This window comes from Marmota flaviventris, chromosome 6 (genome assembly GCF_047511675.1).
Source record: "Marmota flaviventris isolate mMarFla1 chromosome 6, mMarFla1.hap1, whole genome shotgun sequence".
Classification (NCBI taxonomy): domain Eukaryota; kingdom Metazoa; phylum Chordata; class Mammalia; order Rodentia; family Sciuridae; genus Marmota; species Marmota flaviventris.
Window position 1 is genome coordinate 658,508 of NC_092503.1, and position 18,072 is coordinate 676,579.

General features: G+C 53.4%; 1 protein-coding gene across 3 annotated transcripts in view; it reads left to right on the forward strand.

The window, feature by feature from the left end:
* The first annotated feature begins 9 nt into the window (after positions 1-9).
* Positions 10-18,072, forward strand: part of Wdr27 (WD repeat domain 27) — a 137,521-nt gene continuing 119,458 nt past the window's right edge. For all 3 annotated transcript variants that reach the window (XM_071612844.1, XM_071612846.1, XM_071612845.1), the window contains exons 1-3: positions 10-92; positions 17,215-17,407; positions 17,715-17,856. In XM_071612844.1, the coding sequence (XP_071468945.1) occupies positions 17,228-17,407; positions 17,715-17,856 (322 nt within the window). In that variant the 5' untranslated portion in view covers positions 10-92; positions 17,215-17,227. The remainder of the gene's footprint in view (positions 93-17,214; positions 17,408-17,714; positions 17,857-18,072) is intronic.

The following is an 18,072-nucleotide window of genomic DNA, read 5'->3' on the forward strand; positions in this document are numbered from 1 at the left end:
GTAACCACGGCGACGCGGCGGGCGCGGGCCGGGCACCTGGGTTCGGGCCTGTTGGGCGTCGCCGCAGGGCTCCCGGGTCCGCGGGACCGCAGGTGAGGACGCCAAGGGCTCGCCGCTGTGCCTGTTCCCCTCACCGTCGGGGTGCGGCGCCGCCGTATGCCTCGGGACGCCCTTGGTGCGCCCGCCGTAGTGTCCCTCCCAAGCCTGGCCTCGCCCTGGACCCTGACGCTCGCTGTGCGGACGGTGGAACGTAACGTGAACGTGTGGTCACCTTACGCCTGATGGGTCCTGAGCTCTGCCCTGAGGTCACCCTGGCAGGACTGGGCGTCCTGAGCTGTGCCTTGGGATCACCCTTGCAACACTGGCGTCCGGATCTGTCCCCTAACGTCACTCTAGCGTGCTTGGGGACCTGAGCTAGGCCCTGGGATCAACCCTGTGCCCTTTGGTATCCTGAACTGTGCCGGGAGATCACATTTGTATACTTGGGGTTCATGGATTGAGCCTGGGGTCATCCTTGCACACTTGGAGGTCCTGAGATGTCTCTCTTGTGCCCTTTGGTCCTGAGCTATGCCCTGCTGCCATTCTTGCTTCCTTGAGGATCTTCAGCTCTGCTCTGGGGTCATCCTTGTTCTCTTGGTGATTCTGAGCTGTGCTGTGTGGTGACCCGAGTCCCTGGATTCCTGAACTCTACCCAGTGGCTACCCCAGGTTGACCTGAGGTTACCTTATCATCACCCTTTTATACTTACATATATATATTTTACTTCTCAGTGGCCAGATCCCATCTCTGGTCCTGTATCTGCACTAGAAGTGGACCTCACACACAGGCCCTCATGTTATGAATTAGCATCTCATCCAGCAGTTGTGGTCCCCAAATAGCCCTGCACTTCTCTACCACCCTGTCTCCAGAACCTGTGTCAGCTGCAGAGCTGAGCTGTGGTGGGCATTGCTCTCTTCCCGCTACTCACTGCTTGTCTGTGGACTCAGTGAGGGCCTGAGCCCTGTGGTCTCTGCGGATGTGCCCTCTGTGAATTTGGAAACATGAGCCACACTGGCCAGCAGGAGAAAGGCCAATCAAGGAAACCTGTGTTGAGGGATGCTTTGGATTAGGAAGCTGCACAGATAGGAGAGAGTGTCTGCTGTCTCAGTTTCCCCCCACGTAACAGGCCTCTGTTAGATTTGGTTTGGGAAAGGAAAATGAGGTCAACCAGGATTGTATCTTGTTTTAGAACAAGGCCAGCATCCACTGGCCACCTTGCTCTGAGGGGCATGCCCAGCCTCCAGAAGGGACAAGGCTTCTCAGGGGACAGGGCTCAGAGCTCAGCCAGAATGAAGGCCCCTGGCTGGGCAGGGCCTCCTCCTCAGAGCTCAGCATCTCAGGAAATCCCAGCAGTGAAGAACCACTCAGTCTTGCTCCAGGACAGTGAGGAGGCCTTGCCTTTGCAAGGGAAGGAAGCTCCTGGTGGGGCAGGACCCCTGACATGTTCTCAGAAGGATCGGCAGCAAGGGGAATGAGAGTCTCACAACAGACCTTGCCTGTGGCCATGTTGCATGCGCAGGGGCTCAGGGTGCCTGCATCCTTGGGTTGGGGGAAACTCCCACTGACCCCAGGGCCCAGAAGTCAGGTACTGGCCCCTTCTCAAAGCCTGGCTCTGGAGGCCCTGGCTAAGCCCCACATGAGCCTCTGGCCAGCTGCACTAGCAGCCTCAGCAGCACAGAGGAGGAGGCCAGGCCTCGAGAAAGGTGCAGCCTCCCTTTGCCTCAGGGAACACTGAGGGACGAGGTGCTCCAGGCTGGCATGGGAGAGTGGGCAGGAGCTGGTGTGCTGGATAGTGCAGCGCTGGCAAGGCAGACAGCGCAGAGAGGGTGTTTGCAGCGTGCCGGCTCCTGCTGACAACAGCATGTCACCCAGCACCTCCTGAGTGCACAGGCCAGCACCTGGGGGTGTCAAGGTAGAACAGGGAGAGTCCTGAGAGCTTCCAGAGAAGGAGGGCGCTGGGAGGTCATCACCTGCACTCTCATGTGCCTCCCGCGACAGCGAGGGGGAGCAGCCATGCCTGTGGAGTGCCAAGAGTGCACGCACAGGGAGCTGTGCAGGTGCCTAGGATGAGGGGTGCAGGCGATGTACCCTGCCCCCAGTGCCCTGCCTTCTCTGGGCAGTGTCTTCCAGCTTTGCTCTTTCTGCTGCTGGGTGTGGGTGTGAGTAAGGCCTCTCCCTCTGGGGAACACTGGCCTCCTGCAGAGCTTCTGTGGAGAGCAGGGCGCAGGAGGAGAGTGGTGGTGCAGGTGGAACCCACGGTGTGACGGCATGCCCCGCAGCAGTGGGGACTTCAGGGCCCTGGTGTTTAATTTTTCAGAGGGCCCCTTCCTTGGCAGATGTAGTGGGCAGAAGGGGATCTTCAGTCTGGCTCTGAGAGGGCGTTGGGAGGCCTGGAGACGGGTCTGGAGAGCAGGGTGGGGGCAGCAGGCTCCAGAAGCCACAAGGCCAGGCGTCCGACTCGTGCTCACGATGAGAACAGGGAGGGAGCCGTCAGGAGACCTGAGCTAGCGCTCAGCTACCCACACCCCAAGTGTGGACGCAGGTGGGGTGGACCTGCAGTGCCTCTCCGTGCCTGGGCATGGGCTCCCCTGCGTCCCAGGCACGCAGGGGCATTTGTGCTCTCACTGTGTGTGGCAAGGCCTGCTTCTGTTCAGGGTCTGTGACAGATGGCACATCTGGGTGGCTGGTCCACCTGCCGTGACCTGTGAGTTGTAGACTTGCACTAACCCAAACTTCTACCACTCTTGGCTGTACTTGTGACCAGCAGGCAGGAGGCAGCCATGGGAGGCTGTGAACCAAAGGAGTCATCTGGGGATGAGAGTGGAGAGTGAGTGTGGGCTGTGGGGACGGAGCCCGGGGTGTGGAGGCCATCACACAGAAGGGCCTGAGTGTGAGGGTGCCAGCCTCACGTCTAGGTCATTTGGTCAGCGCAGCAGTCCTCTCACGGAGTCCTTCATGCAGGGGGAAGGCAGCTTCTGTTTCCAGGGGCCACAGGAGGAGCCCCTGCCTCAGAATCCCAGCCCTGCCCAGCAGAGGACACAGAGGAGAGCCTGTCTCCCTGCCCCTCTCGAGACCAAGCCACAAGGAATGCACGCGCAGGAGCCCTTCCTGGTCTGCACTGCCTGCTCCCCCCCTCCAGGGTCCTGCAAACCCACTGTGGACATCTCCCTGGGGGCCTGCAGGTGTCCAGCTGGCCTGGGCTTCCTCCGTGGACACTCTTCCATGACCCTTGTCATGCACCTGCCCTCATTCTTCTGGGTACTGAGAGCTCTCAGGCAGCAGGCAGGCAGTCCCTCCCGTCCACTGGTGAGGCCAGGGCAGAGGACACGCAATTCCTGACCCCCACAGTGCACCTGCCTCTGCTGGGGAGTGACGTTCCCCAAGGGGAGCCCATCATTGAGATCTGTTTTTGTTCAGAAAAATTAGCAAGATTTCTCTTTTTGAAAAACGTCTAGGCTTCTGATAGTTTCACAGTTGGGTCCCACCAGAACACGGCCCGACTGTCACAATGGACAATGTGGACTACTTTGTTAAAAGGCCTCCATTTCTGGCCACAGAGGGAGGGGAGGGAGGAGTCGCCGGGGGGCCGCTCTGGGATCCCTGCCCTGTGGAGGTGCCAGGGCTGGAGGGACCCTGAGCCCTCCTGTCCTCAGCACGCTGGGGACACTCTGGGCACTCTTCCCTCTGCATGCTGCAGTAGAGCCCAAAGCTAAAAGCAGCAGCACGTTGGTGCACGTGTAGCTAGCGCCAAGTCCCGTGTGCTCCCCTGCTGCCGACAGCAGCTGCTCTGAGATTATTTTGGGTGGGGAAGCCTCCTGGCAGGTGCTGAAATACCCAGCCACTGCTGCAGGCAGGCCCACCCTGCCTTTCCCACTACCCTACCTGCCTTCTCCCTTCCCTACACCTGGGATTAGGGAGATGATGCCAGAGGACACTCTGGGGTCTCCAACACCTTGCCGGATGTGACTTCAACAGCAGCCACCCACTCTGCACACACATCAGGAAGGGAGGGACCTGAAGACAGAGGAGGAGTCCTTCTGGCCAAAGCCACCAGCTCAAAGTAAGTCGAGGCTTCACTGGCTTGAGGCGAGTGTGTCTGCAGACTCTGTGTCAGTGCTGGCCCGAGGCCAGCGAGTCCCTGTCTGCAGTGCTCGAGGTGAGCGAGGTCTGTCTGCACTGAGCAGGACAGGCTCAGGCCTTAGGGCGGCTGCAGGGCACCTGCCTTCACCTGAGGCTTCCCTCCAATTTTTGTTTGTTTGTTTAAATCTTTGGAGGATCAGTTTTGTTCTAAGATTTGTGACTTATCGGGCACCACCTCTGCTGTTCTGGAGTGTGGCAGGAAGGACAGGGAAGAGCAGGGCAGGGGTGGCCAGGAGAGTGCAGCCTGATGTCTCTCTGGGGGGGGGGGGAGAGGCCCCTGGGCCCAGGCAGCTGCTGAGTCTATGCCCTTGATGTCCTGCTGTGAGGCGGGTCCAGGGGCTCAGTCCTCTTAGCTGTCCACTTCTCTAGAGCTGCTTTGTCTCCAAGTCCAGGGCCTTCCAGCCCTGCTGTGGGAGCCGCCGTGTCTCTGGCCGAGGGCCATCTTTCTGGCTGGCCTGCAGCAACAGGGCTGCAGGGAGAGTCGCTGTGTGCAGCTGGTACGCCCTGCCTCCTGCCCTGTGTCCTCAGGGGTGCAGGCTCCGGGCCCAGCTGGGGGACCCCACAGAGGGAGTGTTCTGAGCATGTACCTGGGAGGACCTGCTGCTCCGCCTCCCGCTGCGACTGCTCATCCCAGAGCTGGGTGGGTGGGCACGGGGACTTCGTGGGGGCTGTGCTGCAGGGGTCCCCGCATGCAGACTGCAGGGAGGAGGGGCAGACAGGCCGCCCTTGTGCTGCCCTGGCCCTGACTGCTTGGCCTCCTCAGGCCGCTGGTGCTCACCGGGCAAGAAGGGGAAGGTGCCAGCGGCAGGCTCTGGGCACTGGTCTTTGGGAAGCCAGGGAAAGTGGCAGGCTCTGCAGGGCGAGGGGGAGGCCCGGACTCTGCACAGACTGTCTGAGGGAACTGGGGAAGTTCTGCTCCCCCCGGGCGGGACTCGCATGTCCACCTCTGCCCCTGAGAGGAGATGGTGGGCCAGTTTCACCTCCCCAGAGCTGCCCTGCCGGATGTCCCCCAGGACCTGATAATGGCACAGAGGGCCTCCTCCTGGGAAGAGCTGGACCCTGCCCCTGTCATCACCTGGCTCTGCGGCCAGCTCTGAGCAGCAGGTCCTGCGCAGCTGCACCAACTGAGGTTATGGCGTAAAGACAAGCCCCAAATCAAGACTACCAGCGTCCAAAGACCCAAACCAGCACCACCAGAGCCCCCCAGGAGCTGGCTCTGCGCCACCACCACGAGCCCCCGCACCTGACGGAGAGGCACCAGCCGCAGCCAGGCCTCATGGGGCAGGTGTTTGAGATTCCCTCCAGATGGCTCCTCCTCAGGCCAGAGGAGAGATGGCCCCACCACGCCTGGGCGCCACCTGTAGGAGTGGCCTCACTTTCTGGCCTCCAGGACCTCTTCCCCGTTAATAAGAAAGGAGGCCAGAAGATTTCACTTCAGTGGGTCATGGAGACTGATAACTCACTGTTAAGAGATTCAGATTTGCAGGATCCTTCAACGGCCTTTTCATTCCAACTCTGAAAGTTCCAATGACTCCTTACCTCTAAAGCCCTGGTCCTGTCTACACTCAAGGGATCCAGTTCCTTTCTCTGTTACCTTGGGAGAGTGGGGTGGGAAGGATGGCAGTCCTGTGCTCACATGACGCTGTGCTCCCTAGACACTGCAGAACCTCCTCTGGTTTGGGTCTGAGGTGTCCCCAGGGCTCCCGGTCAGGCGGGCGTGTTCAGAGGTGAAGAGACCTGATTACGAGAGCTGCAGGGGACGGCCCCTCCTGGGTGTGGACGGACTGGCACTGGGGCAGTGGGTGGCTGGAGGGGCGGGTCACGAGGCTCCTGCCCTGGAAGGGTGCACCCTCCCGGGCCTGCCCTTTCTCCTCTGTTCCTGGGCACCCGCGCATGGCAGTGCGCTCCACCTGCCCTCCCTCTGCCACCATGTTCTGCTTCCCTTTGGGCCCAGAGCAGTGAGCCGCTGACCACAGACTGAGCCTCTGCCGCGGGGGCCAGAACAGACCCGCCCTCCTCTGGGTCCTTGTGGCTGTGCTTTGCTCACAGAGGGCCGAGTGACACAAGCAGGTTGTGAACACCTGTGGGGCTGAGAGGTGGCAGCTGTCGTCACTTCCCCCCAAGTCTCCCCAGATTTCTTGTCAGAAAACGCGGATCCCAGAAGGCAGCGCACTGACATATTCCCAGCCGAGGACAAAGCCTGCCAGGCACGAGTCCTGTGGCCAGCATGGACGTTCTTCCCACAGAGGGAGGCCTGGAGGCCTTCTCAGAGGCCCCACCCCTCCAGGGCTGCCATGAGTTCCTGGGGTGGGCAGTTGATTGACGGGCGTCGACTTGCCCATCTGCAAGATGCAAGGCCAAGGAGGTTCAGAGTGTGGAGAGGGCTGCGTTCTCACGTGGTGGAAGGTCAGCTGCAGGCCCTCAGCCCTTTCCTTTTTCCTCTTCTGTGGTCCTAGGGACGGAACCTGGTCCCTGAGGGTGCCCGGTGAGTGCTCTACCACTGAGCTGCATCCCAGGCCCTTGTTACTTTGTTTTGGGTCTCGCTGAGTTGCTCAGGCTCAAGTGTGTGACTTCAGAGCTGGGGCAGGAGCAGGGGGAAGGCTCACGGTTCAGATCAAGGCACTGGGGAGTTAGCTGTCCTCATTTCCGTTTTGCAGATGAGGACACAGGCTCAGGGGGGTTGAGACTTTCTGCTGAGATCCTCTTCTAACATCCTAGTTTCCAGTCCTCAGTTGCCCACGCAGTGTACCTGGGTCAGACTCACACACATGTTGCGTTACCCACCTTCTAGGTACCTGTTTAAGGCATGGTTGCAACAGACACAGACATTCAGACAGGCTGATTAAACTTATTTAGGCATCTAGTCCCCATTGAACGCACCAATACAGTCTCTGCTTCCCCAAATATCTGCGGCCCACCTTTAAACACTCACCAGGGGATTTTTCTAGAGCACCTAGTCAGATGGGTGTTTTGCTCATCTTGAATTTGACTTTAGTCTGACTCCTGTGTAAGGAAAGGACAAATGGTCTGCCAAGATTGGGTTGAACACACAGACATCACACCCAAGAGCACAGGGAACCCACATGTGTTGGCTACACAGCAGACTGGGTGAAGCCGAAGGTAGCATTAGTGGACTGGAAGGTTTCCCTGAGGAAATTGCTTAGGACGCACCACTGAGAATGGAGAAGACCAAAAGTAGAAGACAGCTTTGGAAGTCCCGAATGCCCCCAGAAACCAACTGGAACCTGAGGGGGAGAGTAGGAGGCGTGCAGGAGAGCCAACAGGGAGCTCTCTCCCAGCCAGGACCACCATTTCCTGCTCAAGCCCACAAGGGCTTCCTGACACCCTGATTCCGCATTTGAGGAAGGGGATCTCCAGAGTCTGTGGGGAAGAAGAAAGGGAAGGAAAAGGAATGGGTGTTGACGGAATGTTACTCTGTGTCACACATTGTCCCATAGCTGCCCATGTGGTCCATTTGCTCTGAGGCTGAAACCTTTGCTCCCATTTGTCATGGGGCAGAGATTCTTTGTATCTCATTGGTTTGTGTCCCTCTGGTGCTTAGCATGAGGACATGCACTCAGCAGGTGCTCAAAAAAGACCTGTCTCTTGCACCCATACCTTGAATACTGTTGAATGACCATAGACTTTGAGCCCAAAAGCAGCTCCACATTGACTTAGAGGGCAAGAATTTACAGTTTAGAACAAGTTGACCCTAGAGCCTACCTTGTTTTTCGGTGCTTAGCTATGCTTGCATGCTTCCTATTATGTTTGAATCAGAAGGTCACCTGTTGAAGACCCGATGCAGCATTGTCCAGAAGTGGGGCTTCTTGGAAGGGGCTGGACCATGAGAGCTCTGATCTCACAAGTAGATTAATTTATGGCATTTGTAGCTTAAAGAGCTATTGGTTGTTGGTGGAAACTTTAGAGGTGACCTAGTGAAAGGAAATGGGTCTTTGGGGGTGTTCACTTGGATTGCCATCCTCCCTCTCTCTGCTTCTTAGCTATAATGAGGGGAGCAGCTTTATCCTACCACATTCTCCCCACCATGGGTTTTCCTTGCCAGGGGCCCACGCTGATGGAACCAAGTGACTATGGTCTGAAACCTCTGAAATTGTTTGACAAAATTTATTTTAGGTTGCTGTTTTCTGGTATTTTGTCAGAACAATGGAATCCTGACTAATATGGAAAACTGGTACTGAGAGGTGGGGTCGTTGCTGTTATTCTACCTAACCATGTGGTTCAGAAGCCTTTGGAACTCACTTTCAGGAAGAATTTAGAAAAGTTTGAAAAAGCATCTTAGAAAAATCTTAGAATTTTATAAGTAGAGCTTAACAGATGGCTCTGGTGGTATCTCAGAACACCAGAATGCTGGCAGGGATGTGGGCATAAGTCTGCTGATGAGGTTTCCCAGAGGATGAGGACTCTGCTGGGAACTGGAATGAGGACATTGTGTTCCATTTTGACAAAGACCTTGTCTGTCTGTCCTGAGACTTCTGTGAGGCTGGATTCAAGGTGACAGAATGATCTGCTGGAGGACATTTTAAGACAGCGTAGTGTTCAGGCTCTGATGTGGATATTGCTGGCTGTTTTTATTCAAGTTCACAGTGAGAAACAGGAGCTAAGGCAGAGCAGAGAGTTTGGAAAACTTGCAGTTTGTTCAGAAAAGGCCATGTTTGAAGGTGAGACCCAGGTGGGTATGGTTGTTGAAAAGGTTAGCACCATTAAAAGCAGTCATGTACTTTGCACCAAGACAATAAGAAAGATGCCTTGTGGACAACTCAGGAATTGGGAGATCCCACCCATAGAAGGCAAACTCATTTAAAAACTTTGTTTGGATATGAGAGCTTGTTCAGTGATAGCTAAGGATTGTTTCCCTAGAATTTGGGTTTCCCAGGGTGCGGCCGTTAGGGTGCTCAGAGGCGCTGTGGTCTCAGGGGAGGGCCCCACTAGTCCTCCCGCTGTGGCGGACCTTGCTGTTGTCCACCTGGTGCTGATTTTGCAAGGTCACACAGGCTTCCACAATTTCAGTGGAAAGCCTGGGAGGCCAGCCAGGGCCTGGCAGGGGAGCGTCTTTGTGGGCAGCCCCTAGGAGGCAATGCAAAGAGCCATGAGAGTGAGGTAGAGGCTTTGGTGGAGTCAGAGATGCCAGGAAGATGGAGCATATGCTCAGGAAAGCTGAGAGGGCCTTCAGTGCTGTGAGGAGAGGCTGCCCAAGCCCTTCAGAGCTCCCATTGTGTTGCTGTGTGCCCTAGATGCCAAGCATGAAGATAGGAAGCCACAGCATTCACTGTTGCCCTGCTGGGTTCTGGTCTTGCTTTGGACCAGTTCCTCCTACTGTTATTGTTCCTTCATTTTGGAATGGGAATGTTTGCTATGAGTCTCAGAGGAGACTTTGAACTTGGGCTTTTCAGCAATGGTGGAAAAATTAAGACTTGGGAGACTCTTGGGGGATGGATTGAACACGTTTCGTATTGTGAGGAGGACATGAGCCTGTGGGGCTGTGCAGAATACTCCAGTTTGAATCTTGAAGGTTCCCAAGGCCTGTGTTGAAGACTTGGTCTCCAGCTTGCAGCACTCTCAGGAGGTGGTAGGATTTGGGGAGGCAGAGCCTTCAAGGTTGGAAGTTAGAAGAGAGATCACTGGGGTGTGACCTTGAATGGGATGGTGAGACCCCACCCCTTCTTCATTCTGCTCTCTGCTTTCTGGCTGCCACAAAGTGTACAGCCCTCTTCCCCCACGTGCCCCCACCATGATGTGCCGTGTTGCCCGAGGGCCACTGCAGTGGGCCCGAGGGCCTGTGGATTGAATGAAACCTCTGAAACGGTGGCCACAGCATCTCTCCTGTCTTCACGTGGCCTCTCTGAGGTGTCTTACAGTAACGGTGAGCTGACCAGCAGACTGGTCTTGGACAACACTGCTCACAGGCATGGTTTCAGGTAGAACTTCCTGCCTGTACCAGGTCTTCCTATGGAGTGTGCATGACTTGAGCAAGCCAGTCCTGCTGGATCCACTCTCTTCTGCCCAGAGTTCATCTAGTGAATGCCTGTGTAGACACGTGGAGCCTGGTGGTGTCACAGGGCTCTGTTCACCCTCAGGGATGCAACCGCAGATGTGCAGCTGTGTGTGTGGTCTGAGAACTCGAGACATGTCAGGCTGGAGAGGTGCTGACAGCCTCGTGTGTGCTCAGGGGCAGAGTGCCTCTGGGAACCGGATGTGTACACTAGGGGACAGTTCCAAAGATGGTTGGAAACTGGAGGTTTTCCAGGAAACTTGCTTTGACTGATTTAACTTGCTAATAGGAAAACCAACTGAGATCCTAGTTCCACTGATTCCACTTTAGTTCTATTCCCTGTAAGAAAGCACCCAGGGCCTCTGCCACTGCACTTGGTTGCATGCTGGGCTCTTGGCTGAGTGGATCAGCCTTGGTCCATGGCCTGCATGCCTGCCTGGCTGCAAGTTCCTCCTGTGCAGGAGCGCAGGCTCATGGCTGCTCCTCAAGGGGCTTTTGCTGCTGTGGTCCTCCCAGTCTAACAGGGCCCCAGTTCAATCAACAGCCCCCTCAACTGAACAGTATGGTTTTGATGTGATGTGTCCCCCCAAAGCTCATGAGTGAAACAACGCAACAACATTCAGAGGTGAAATAACTGGGTTACGATAGCTTGGACCTCATCTGTGAACTAATCCTCCGAGTGGCAATTGAATGCAGTTAGGGCATGGCTGGGGGAGGTGGGCACTGGGTGCATACCTTTGGGGTATATATTGTGTATCTGGTGAGTAGAGTGAATCTCTGCTTTCTAACCATCATGTGAGCCACTTCCCTCTGCTATACTCTTCACCCTGGTGTCCTGCCTCAGTCGAACCCTAGGAATGGAGCCAACCGTGGACTGAGAACTCTGAAACCGTGAGCCCCCAATAAACTTTTCCTCCTGTAAAATTGTTCTTGTCAGGTCTCTTAGTCACAGCAGTGGAATAACTGACTAAAATAGACAATGAACTTGAGAAAGAGATCCAAGGATCCCAAGTGGCTAACTGAGCCAATTCAAGAGTAGAACCTGAGAGCACTTGCAGATTGTGGGGTGGTACACACTCTGTGTTCCTGGAAGGAGTGAGCACGCACTGAGCTCTGCAGCCCTTCTGGGCTTGGTCCTGACCCACCTGCCAAAGCAGATGGGCGCTGATCCCTCATTTGTCCTGCTGACCTAGTAGGAACCTAAGTGGATGGCTCCTCCCCATGCCTTGGGCACACTGTTGCAAACTGCTCCTGAAGCCAAGCCCCTTTGTCCTGAGTTCTTTCCTGGTGAATTTTTGTTGACCAGACTCTGCAAGCAGTGAGTTCTGCTGTTGGCAAGCTCTGAACGCAGCTGGAGTGCCGAGAAATCAGTGTGGGTAGTTTTCAGTGTAGCTGAGCACCATTGATAAACCCAGCCTGATTCCCTCTTCAAATTGGGAGCCGTCTCACCACGAAGGCATAAAAAGCTAATTTAGGCTTTATATAAATTACTGCGAATTCTAAACTTGCTTGGAATGCCTGCCTGCCCGTGCCTTGAACTCACCCATGCCTGGCCTTCCCTGGCCAGGTAACAACTCTCTCTGAGACTCTAATGACCTTCATAAATTCTGATGTTGAGGCCAGCAAAAATGTAAACTGGCCTTTGTGTGATGCTCCTCAGAGTTCTGTTATCTGTGACCCCCCTTGGTGTAACTTTCTGGGCTATAAAGCTGCGCTTCTAGAAAGCCGCAGGGCTGTCTTGTTCCCACGGTTTTTGTTGGGAGAGGCAGCCTGGTCGGTCGAAATAATAAGCTTGCTTTAATTTGATTTTAATCGGAGTCAGTGGTCTTTTCTTTGTGTCCTTGTCTAACACGCTCAAGGAACCATGGGGCTGCTCGGAAGTGCAGGGCAATGCCTTCTTTTTTGAAGGTGTCAGCCAGGGAGTGCGTAGGCAGCGGCTCTTAAGGCAGTGAGCTGGACGGCACCCTGACTGCACCCTTTTAGCATGGGGATCCCCGTCTTGTGGAGGGTCCATTGGAAGGACTCTTCTTGTGACTGCTGGCCAGCTTTGCCTTTCTGGAATACCACCAAGGAGCAGGGCAGGCTGCACTGGCCAGTGGCTGCAGCCCCGGTGCCTCTGACTCCTGTCCCCTGGCAGCTGCAGCTTGCTCAGCCCTGTGCTTGCTGTGTGTAGCGGGTGTCAGTGAACGGGCATGATGGTGTGTGGGCAGGGAGCCGCAGGGTTGCCATGACGGCTCGCAGCTCAGCTGTGCTCCTTCCACCTGTGTGCGCGGCTTGGGGTCACGGGTCTTGACTGCTGCTGCACTGGCACCCAACATCCCAGTCCCTCCCGCTCGAGAGTCCACCTGGCTCTCCCACCTGCTGCCACGTGGGGACGCAGTGCTGGGAGGGGTTCTGGAGGGCTTTCTCTTCAGGCCGCGGCTTCGCGCTTCTGCCTGTGAGGTGTGGCTCAGGGACCCAAGACCCACACCGAGCCTTCTCTTGCTAGAGTTTCCTGCTTGTGCTGAGATTTTTTTTTTTTTTTTCAAATTAATTAGAGTGGAGTATTCTATGAAGTCCTGCCGGGAGGTTGGACGTCCGTTTTCTTCTTGTGGCCTTGTTGTTCTAGTCTTTATCATGGTGTTCCACTGGGTGTGGCAGTGGGGTTCGTTTTGACATGTTCGTGATCTGCTCCATTGTGGACCCCAGTGCTGCCCTGCCCTCCTCTCCTTCCTCCCGCGGTTTGCTTTTGTCTACTCTCTCTTTCTATTCATTCATTCTAAAAAATAACTTTTGTTTTAATTATTTATACATGACAATAGAATGCATTTCTTTACTTTGGTATATCATACCTAAATGGGATATAATTTCTATTTTTCTGATGGTACATGTTGTAGGATCACACTGGTCATTCAGTCATATATGTACATAAGGTAACAATGTCTGTTTCATTCTACTCTCCTTCCTACCCCACATCTCTTCACCTCCCTTCACTCCCCTCTACCTGATCTAAAGTGACTCTATTCTTCCCCACTCCCCTTCCCCATTGTGAATTACCATCCGCATATCAGAGAAAACATTTGGCCTTTGGCTTTTTGGGGTTGGCTTATTTAGTTTAGCATGATATCCTCTGACTCCATTCATTTACCAGCAAATGCCGTAATGTCATTCTTCTTTAAAGCTGAGTAATATTCCACTGAATATATATATATATATATATATATATATATATATATATATATATATATACACACACAGTTTCTTTATTATTCATCTATTGAAGGACACCTAGGTTTGTTCCATAGTTTAGCTATTTTGAATTGAGCTGTTGTGAACTTTGATGTGGCTGCGTCAGTATACTATGCTGATTTTAAGTTCTTTGGGTATAAACCAGAGAGTGGGATAGCTGGGTCAAATGGTGGTTCTATTCGGAGTTTTCTGAGGAATCTCCATTCTGCTTTCCATAGTGGTTGTATCAATTTGCAGTCCCACCAGAAATGTATGAGTGGACCTTTTTCCCTACATCCTCGCCAACATTTATTGTTGTCTGTATTCTTGATGATTGCCATTCTGACAGGAGTGAGATGAAATCTTAGAGTAGTTTTGATTTGCATTTCTCTAATTGCTAGAGATGTTGAACACTTATTTCATATATTTGTTAACCATTTGAAAAAGATAATACTGGATTCTTAGTAAAGATGTACGAGTCTCCTTCATAGGCTGGAAGAGTCCAAGGGCATATTTTGAATATCATAAATGCCTTTGACTATCTCACAGCTGTTCCTTCATGCCACTCTTGAGATGAGGACCCAGGCTGGCTCCTTGTTACCGTGACTTGAGATACTTCTGGAGGCTGTGGAAATGCTGGCTTTTCTCATCTTTCTGTGTTCGTGGCACAGAGGACAGGCTTGAAGTATTTAGAGGAGGCAAGTCTAGGTGGATTCCTACTGTGGGGCATCAAGGGCGCATTTTAATTTAACCTCCTTTTTAGCACCCCCACAAAGTGAGTGCACACTGCGATGGCAAGGTCCCGTGCTCGGAAAGACCCCTGCTACCGTAGATGGTGCAGAGGCCTCTCACACCTGGCCCCTCTACAGGATTATTGTGCAGTGTCTGGGAAATAGAGATTATTTGGAAAGGTAGCAGAAGAGCAGTCTCTGGGTGCTTTATCGAGGATTGTAATTGTGAGATGTGACCTTGATATTGCTTGCTCTAAGTTTTTTTTCCGAGTTTGTGGTGGTTCTCTAGATTGCAATCTTGCGACTCAGAGTGTCAGCGCAAATCTGATGTTATTTTCTAGGGTCCTTTTGGCCTCTTCAGAAGCCCTGTGGTTTCCCTTGAAGGCAGGGCCTTGTCTCTGTGAGCAGGGCTCTGCTGAGATACACAGCTTCTCCAGCAGGTGCAGACAGCACGGGGCGGGGGGTGCTCAGTTTAGCACACGGCTGTGGCCTCTATGGTTCTCAGGCTCTGGCTGGGAGCACACCTCTTCATCTCTGAGCTGATATTAAACAGTGCTCAGCAGAAAGCACAGAGTTGAGCACGGGTGGACTCTTGCTGGCACGCTGGCGACTGTGGCCCACTTGTATCAGGCTTTCTGTTTGTGAGTGCCTCATGCCAGGACCGTGCACACTCAGCCCCTCCTTTAGAGGGCGCTGTAGATTCATTTGGTCAGCAGGTAAGTGTGGCGTGCCTGTCCTGTTTTAGGTACCGAGACAACAGTGAGAAAGTAGACGCACTGTCCTTGCAGAGCTGGGTGTGAATCAGGCACATTGCGTAGTCTAACCAGAGGGACAGAATAGCAAGCACTGGCCCAGGAGTGAGGCAGCCTGAAGGGACAGTGCTGGCTTCCTGTTGCCAGAGGGCAGTGCTTGTGGGTCATGGCATGCAGATTATGGGGCTGTCTCATGTGCCAGTGTACACCACACGTGCCCCAAGCCCCCAGGCTGCAGCCAGCAGAGGGCAGCTTTGCCCACTGGGACTCAGGTCCACGGCATCAGGTGGAGGGGCACAGAGGGAGTAGCTGGATCCGCTCTCCGGTCCAGGAGCATATCCGCCAGTCCCAGAACCTGGCCTCCCTCCCAGACAGACACCATCTGGGTCATTTGGCTGGCTCCTGTCCATAGCAGCTTGAGCTTCTGCTTTCCCCATCCCAGGTGACTCCTGTGTGCTTGGTATTATTGCAGGGCGCCCCCTTGTGTGAATACAGGATTTTTTTTATACGTTTCATTGCTGTTGGACATTTGGAGTGTTTCTGATTTTTTTATGATACTCACTGTATCTCCGTAAATACGAAATAAGTGAAACCAGAATTGTGAGTTGGTGACAAATGTGCTTTAAAATAGTCAACATATTTTTTCTTCAAATACTGAGAATTTCCAAGTCATTAAAAATTGGCTTTCACTTATCATAACAGAGCATCCATTAGAGTGAGGTCAGTGTCTCCATATTCATCTTTATTCCTTGCTTTCCTGATAACTGGGCCTCAATTCTGAGACACGCGTTTTTAACCAAGTCTCTTACTGAAGTTGCTTATCAGTTGCTTTGACTGTTTTCCAGGAGATAATCTGCAGGGTCTGTTGTGTTGCTGTTTCCTGGTTAACCTGTGTGCTTCAGCTGCACTTAGGAGGTGACATGGATTCCCTGTCTGTAGCTTCACCTCCTCCGGGAGGTGATTGTAGCTTCTCGGTTTCCTTGTGCTGTCCTGAGGTGCTGACAAGACAGCAAGAGGGGCCAGGCAGTTCAGCAGGAGAGGTGGAGAGGTGGAGAGGCTGCAGCAGCACATGTCAGGGTGAGGGATGAGCCAGAGAGCCAGTGTGGTGGGGCCTGGGCCAATGGACGAGGAAGGCAGGCCTGCTCGGGGCCACCTCGCCACAGCGCATGCAGGACCTAGTCTCAGGGCCACGCGTGGATTTCAAGGCTCAGCCCCGTCAGTGTGCCTGACTGAAGAAGGCAGGGACAGCGTGGCACTTCCTCTTGGGGACGTTCTCACAGCTGTCTTGGCAGTGCTCGGGCATAGGTGGCCACAGTCTCACTGGAGTGTGAGTGGGCTGCTGGGAGCTGCCTGACCAACGTGGGGGTTTTCCTAATGGCAGCTGTACCGTTCTTTCTTTGTTCAGCAACCTCTGGTAGCTCTCCAGGGTCAGCTGAGGTAGACGAGCCCCTCTGTGGTGCCCTGCTTGCTGACTGTGCCGGCTCCTCCATGGCCTCAGGGTCCTCTCTGTCCTTCACTGTGCCCTCCTTTCTGGCCCACTGTCCATTTCCTGCTCCTCTATTGTTACTGCTGCTTTGTTCCTGAGCCCTGGTCAGGTCTCTCCAAACTGAATGAACCCTGTCACCCTTAGGTTGTGTGTGGGCAACATGACCACCAGGTAGCTAGGCCAGCAGGATGACCCAGAGGTCTGTGAGCGAGTCAGGAAGCATGGGGCAGTGCAGAGTCCACGGCCTCCAGGCCATGCCACATGTGTCTGTGGTGGTTACACTTATGAAGCTCCAGAGTACGTAGTAGGAGAAAATCTGAAACGGATTTTAATGTTGTCACTGTTTTATTAGCTTTCACTCTTACTGTAAGACATGGCTGTGCCTCACTGATCGCACTTGCTAACTTACTGTCGATGACAGGTTAGCCCTCAGCCATCTGGGTTTGCATGCAGTTTACCTCCGGCTCATTGGCTATGCGCAGATGGAAGATGATGGCAGTATTTGGTCTGCTCACTGGTGTTTTGAAGGCTTTATGCAGTAGCTTAGGGGTCTGTTGTGTCTCTGCTTCTGTGAGGCAGCTGCCCTCACTTCCTGGTCCTGGAAGAAGACTGGGGAGGTGGGAAGTGTGGGGTCCAGTAGAGACCTGCTAATTGGAAAGACCCTGGGGGAGTGGGTGGCCATGGATCTGGAGTCTCCAGTTCCTTTAGAGATTTCCTTCTTGGAGTGGAGGAGGTGTGTCATTTAGATATGATGTGATGCAAGTAGTCGTGCTAACAGTCGTGAACAGAAGACTCTTGTTGTGTCAAATATAAGACCTGCATCATCTTTCCTGTGCTTTGTGTTTTCAGATCAAAGTTGAAAATGGCCCAGGAGGTGTCCTGCATCGGTGACTGTGAGGACACTATGATTACAGAGAAGTACCTGGCTGAGTCCAAGCAGCCTGTGTCTCATGTGCAGCTGGCCTGCAGCATGCTGTACTGTGCCTTCCCCCTGGATGGGAACCAGCTTTGCCTGTGGAGCATCAGGGACCCTTCTCACCAGGTGGTCAACCAGGGGCAGGTGTTTTTCCTAAGTCCAAGGTCACCAACCCCCAGCCCCCTGCCACCATTTCTTTGATGCTGTTTGGGCAACTTTGCCCTCCGTGTATTCAGTGACATGGTTAACTTGAGAATAATTCACTGTACATAAGCAGGACTCTTAATGAATGAATTCAAAATGAAAACATGAAATGAATATATTTGAAAAGCCCATCTATTTACTTTCTTAGGTTTGAAATAATGTTGTTTTGCTCTTTTGTTTTTTAGGTGTTAATGTAATCTGTGTTATTTTGGTTTAAATTTTTTTTCAGCTTCTAATCCTACAAGGACACCTTCAGTCAATTACTGCTATGGCTTTTGGAAATAAAGAGAATCCACCTCTAATCTGTTCTGCATCACAGGATTATCTTATGATATGGAACCTGGATGAATGCAGAGAGAAGTCACTTAAAGGTAAATAGAAAACACATTTTAAAACATATTCAGAAGGAAAAATCATCCTTAAGCGTACTTGCCTATCCTAGGAGCTCGGATCCTGGGGCTGTTCACTTGATGGCAGGCCTCTAAACACACCTTGCCCCAGACTGGCCCACTTGACACACAGTCTCCCGGTTGAAGGGATCTTGAGCTTTCTTCTTTGCTTTCTTATTTTAAACCCTGAATGTCATG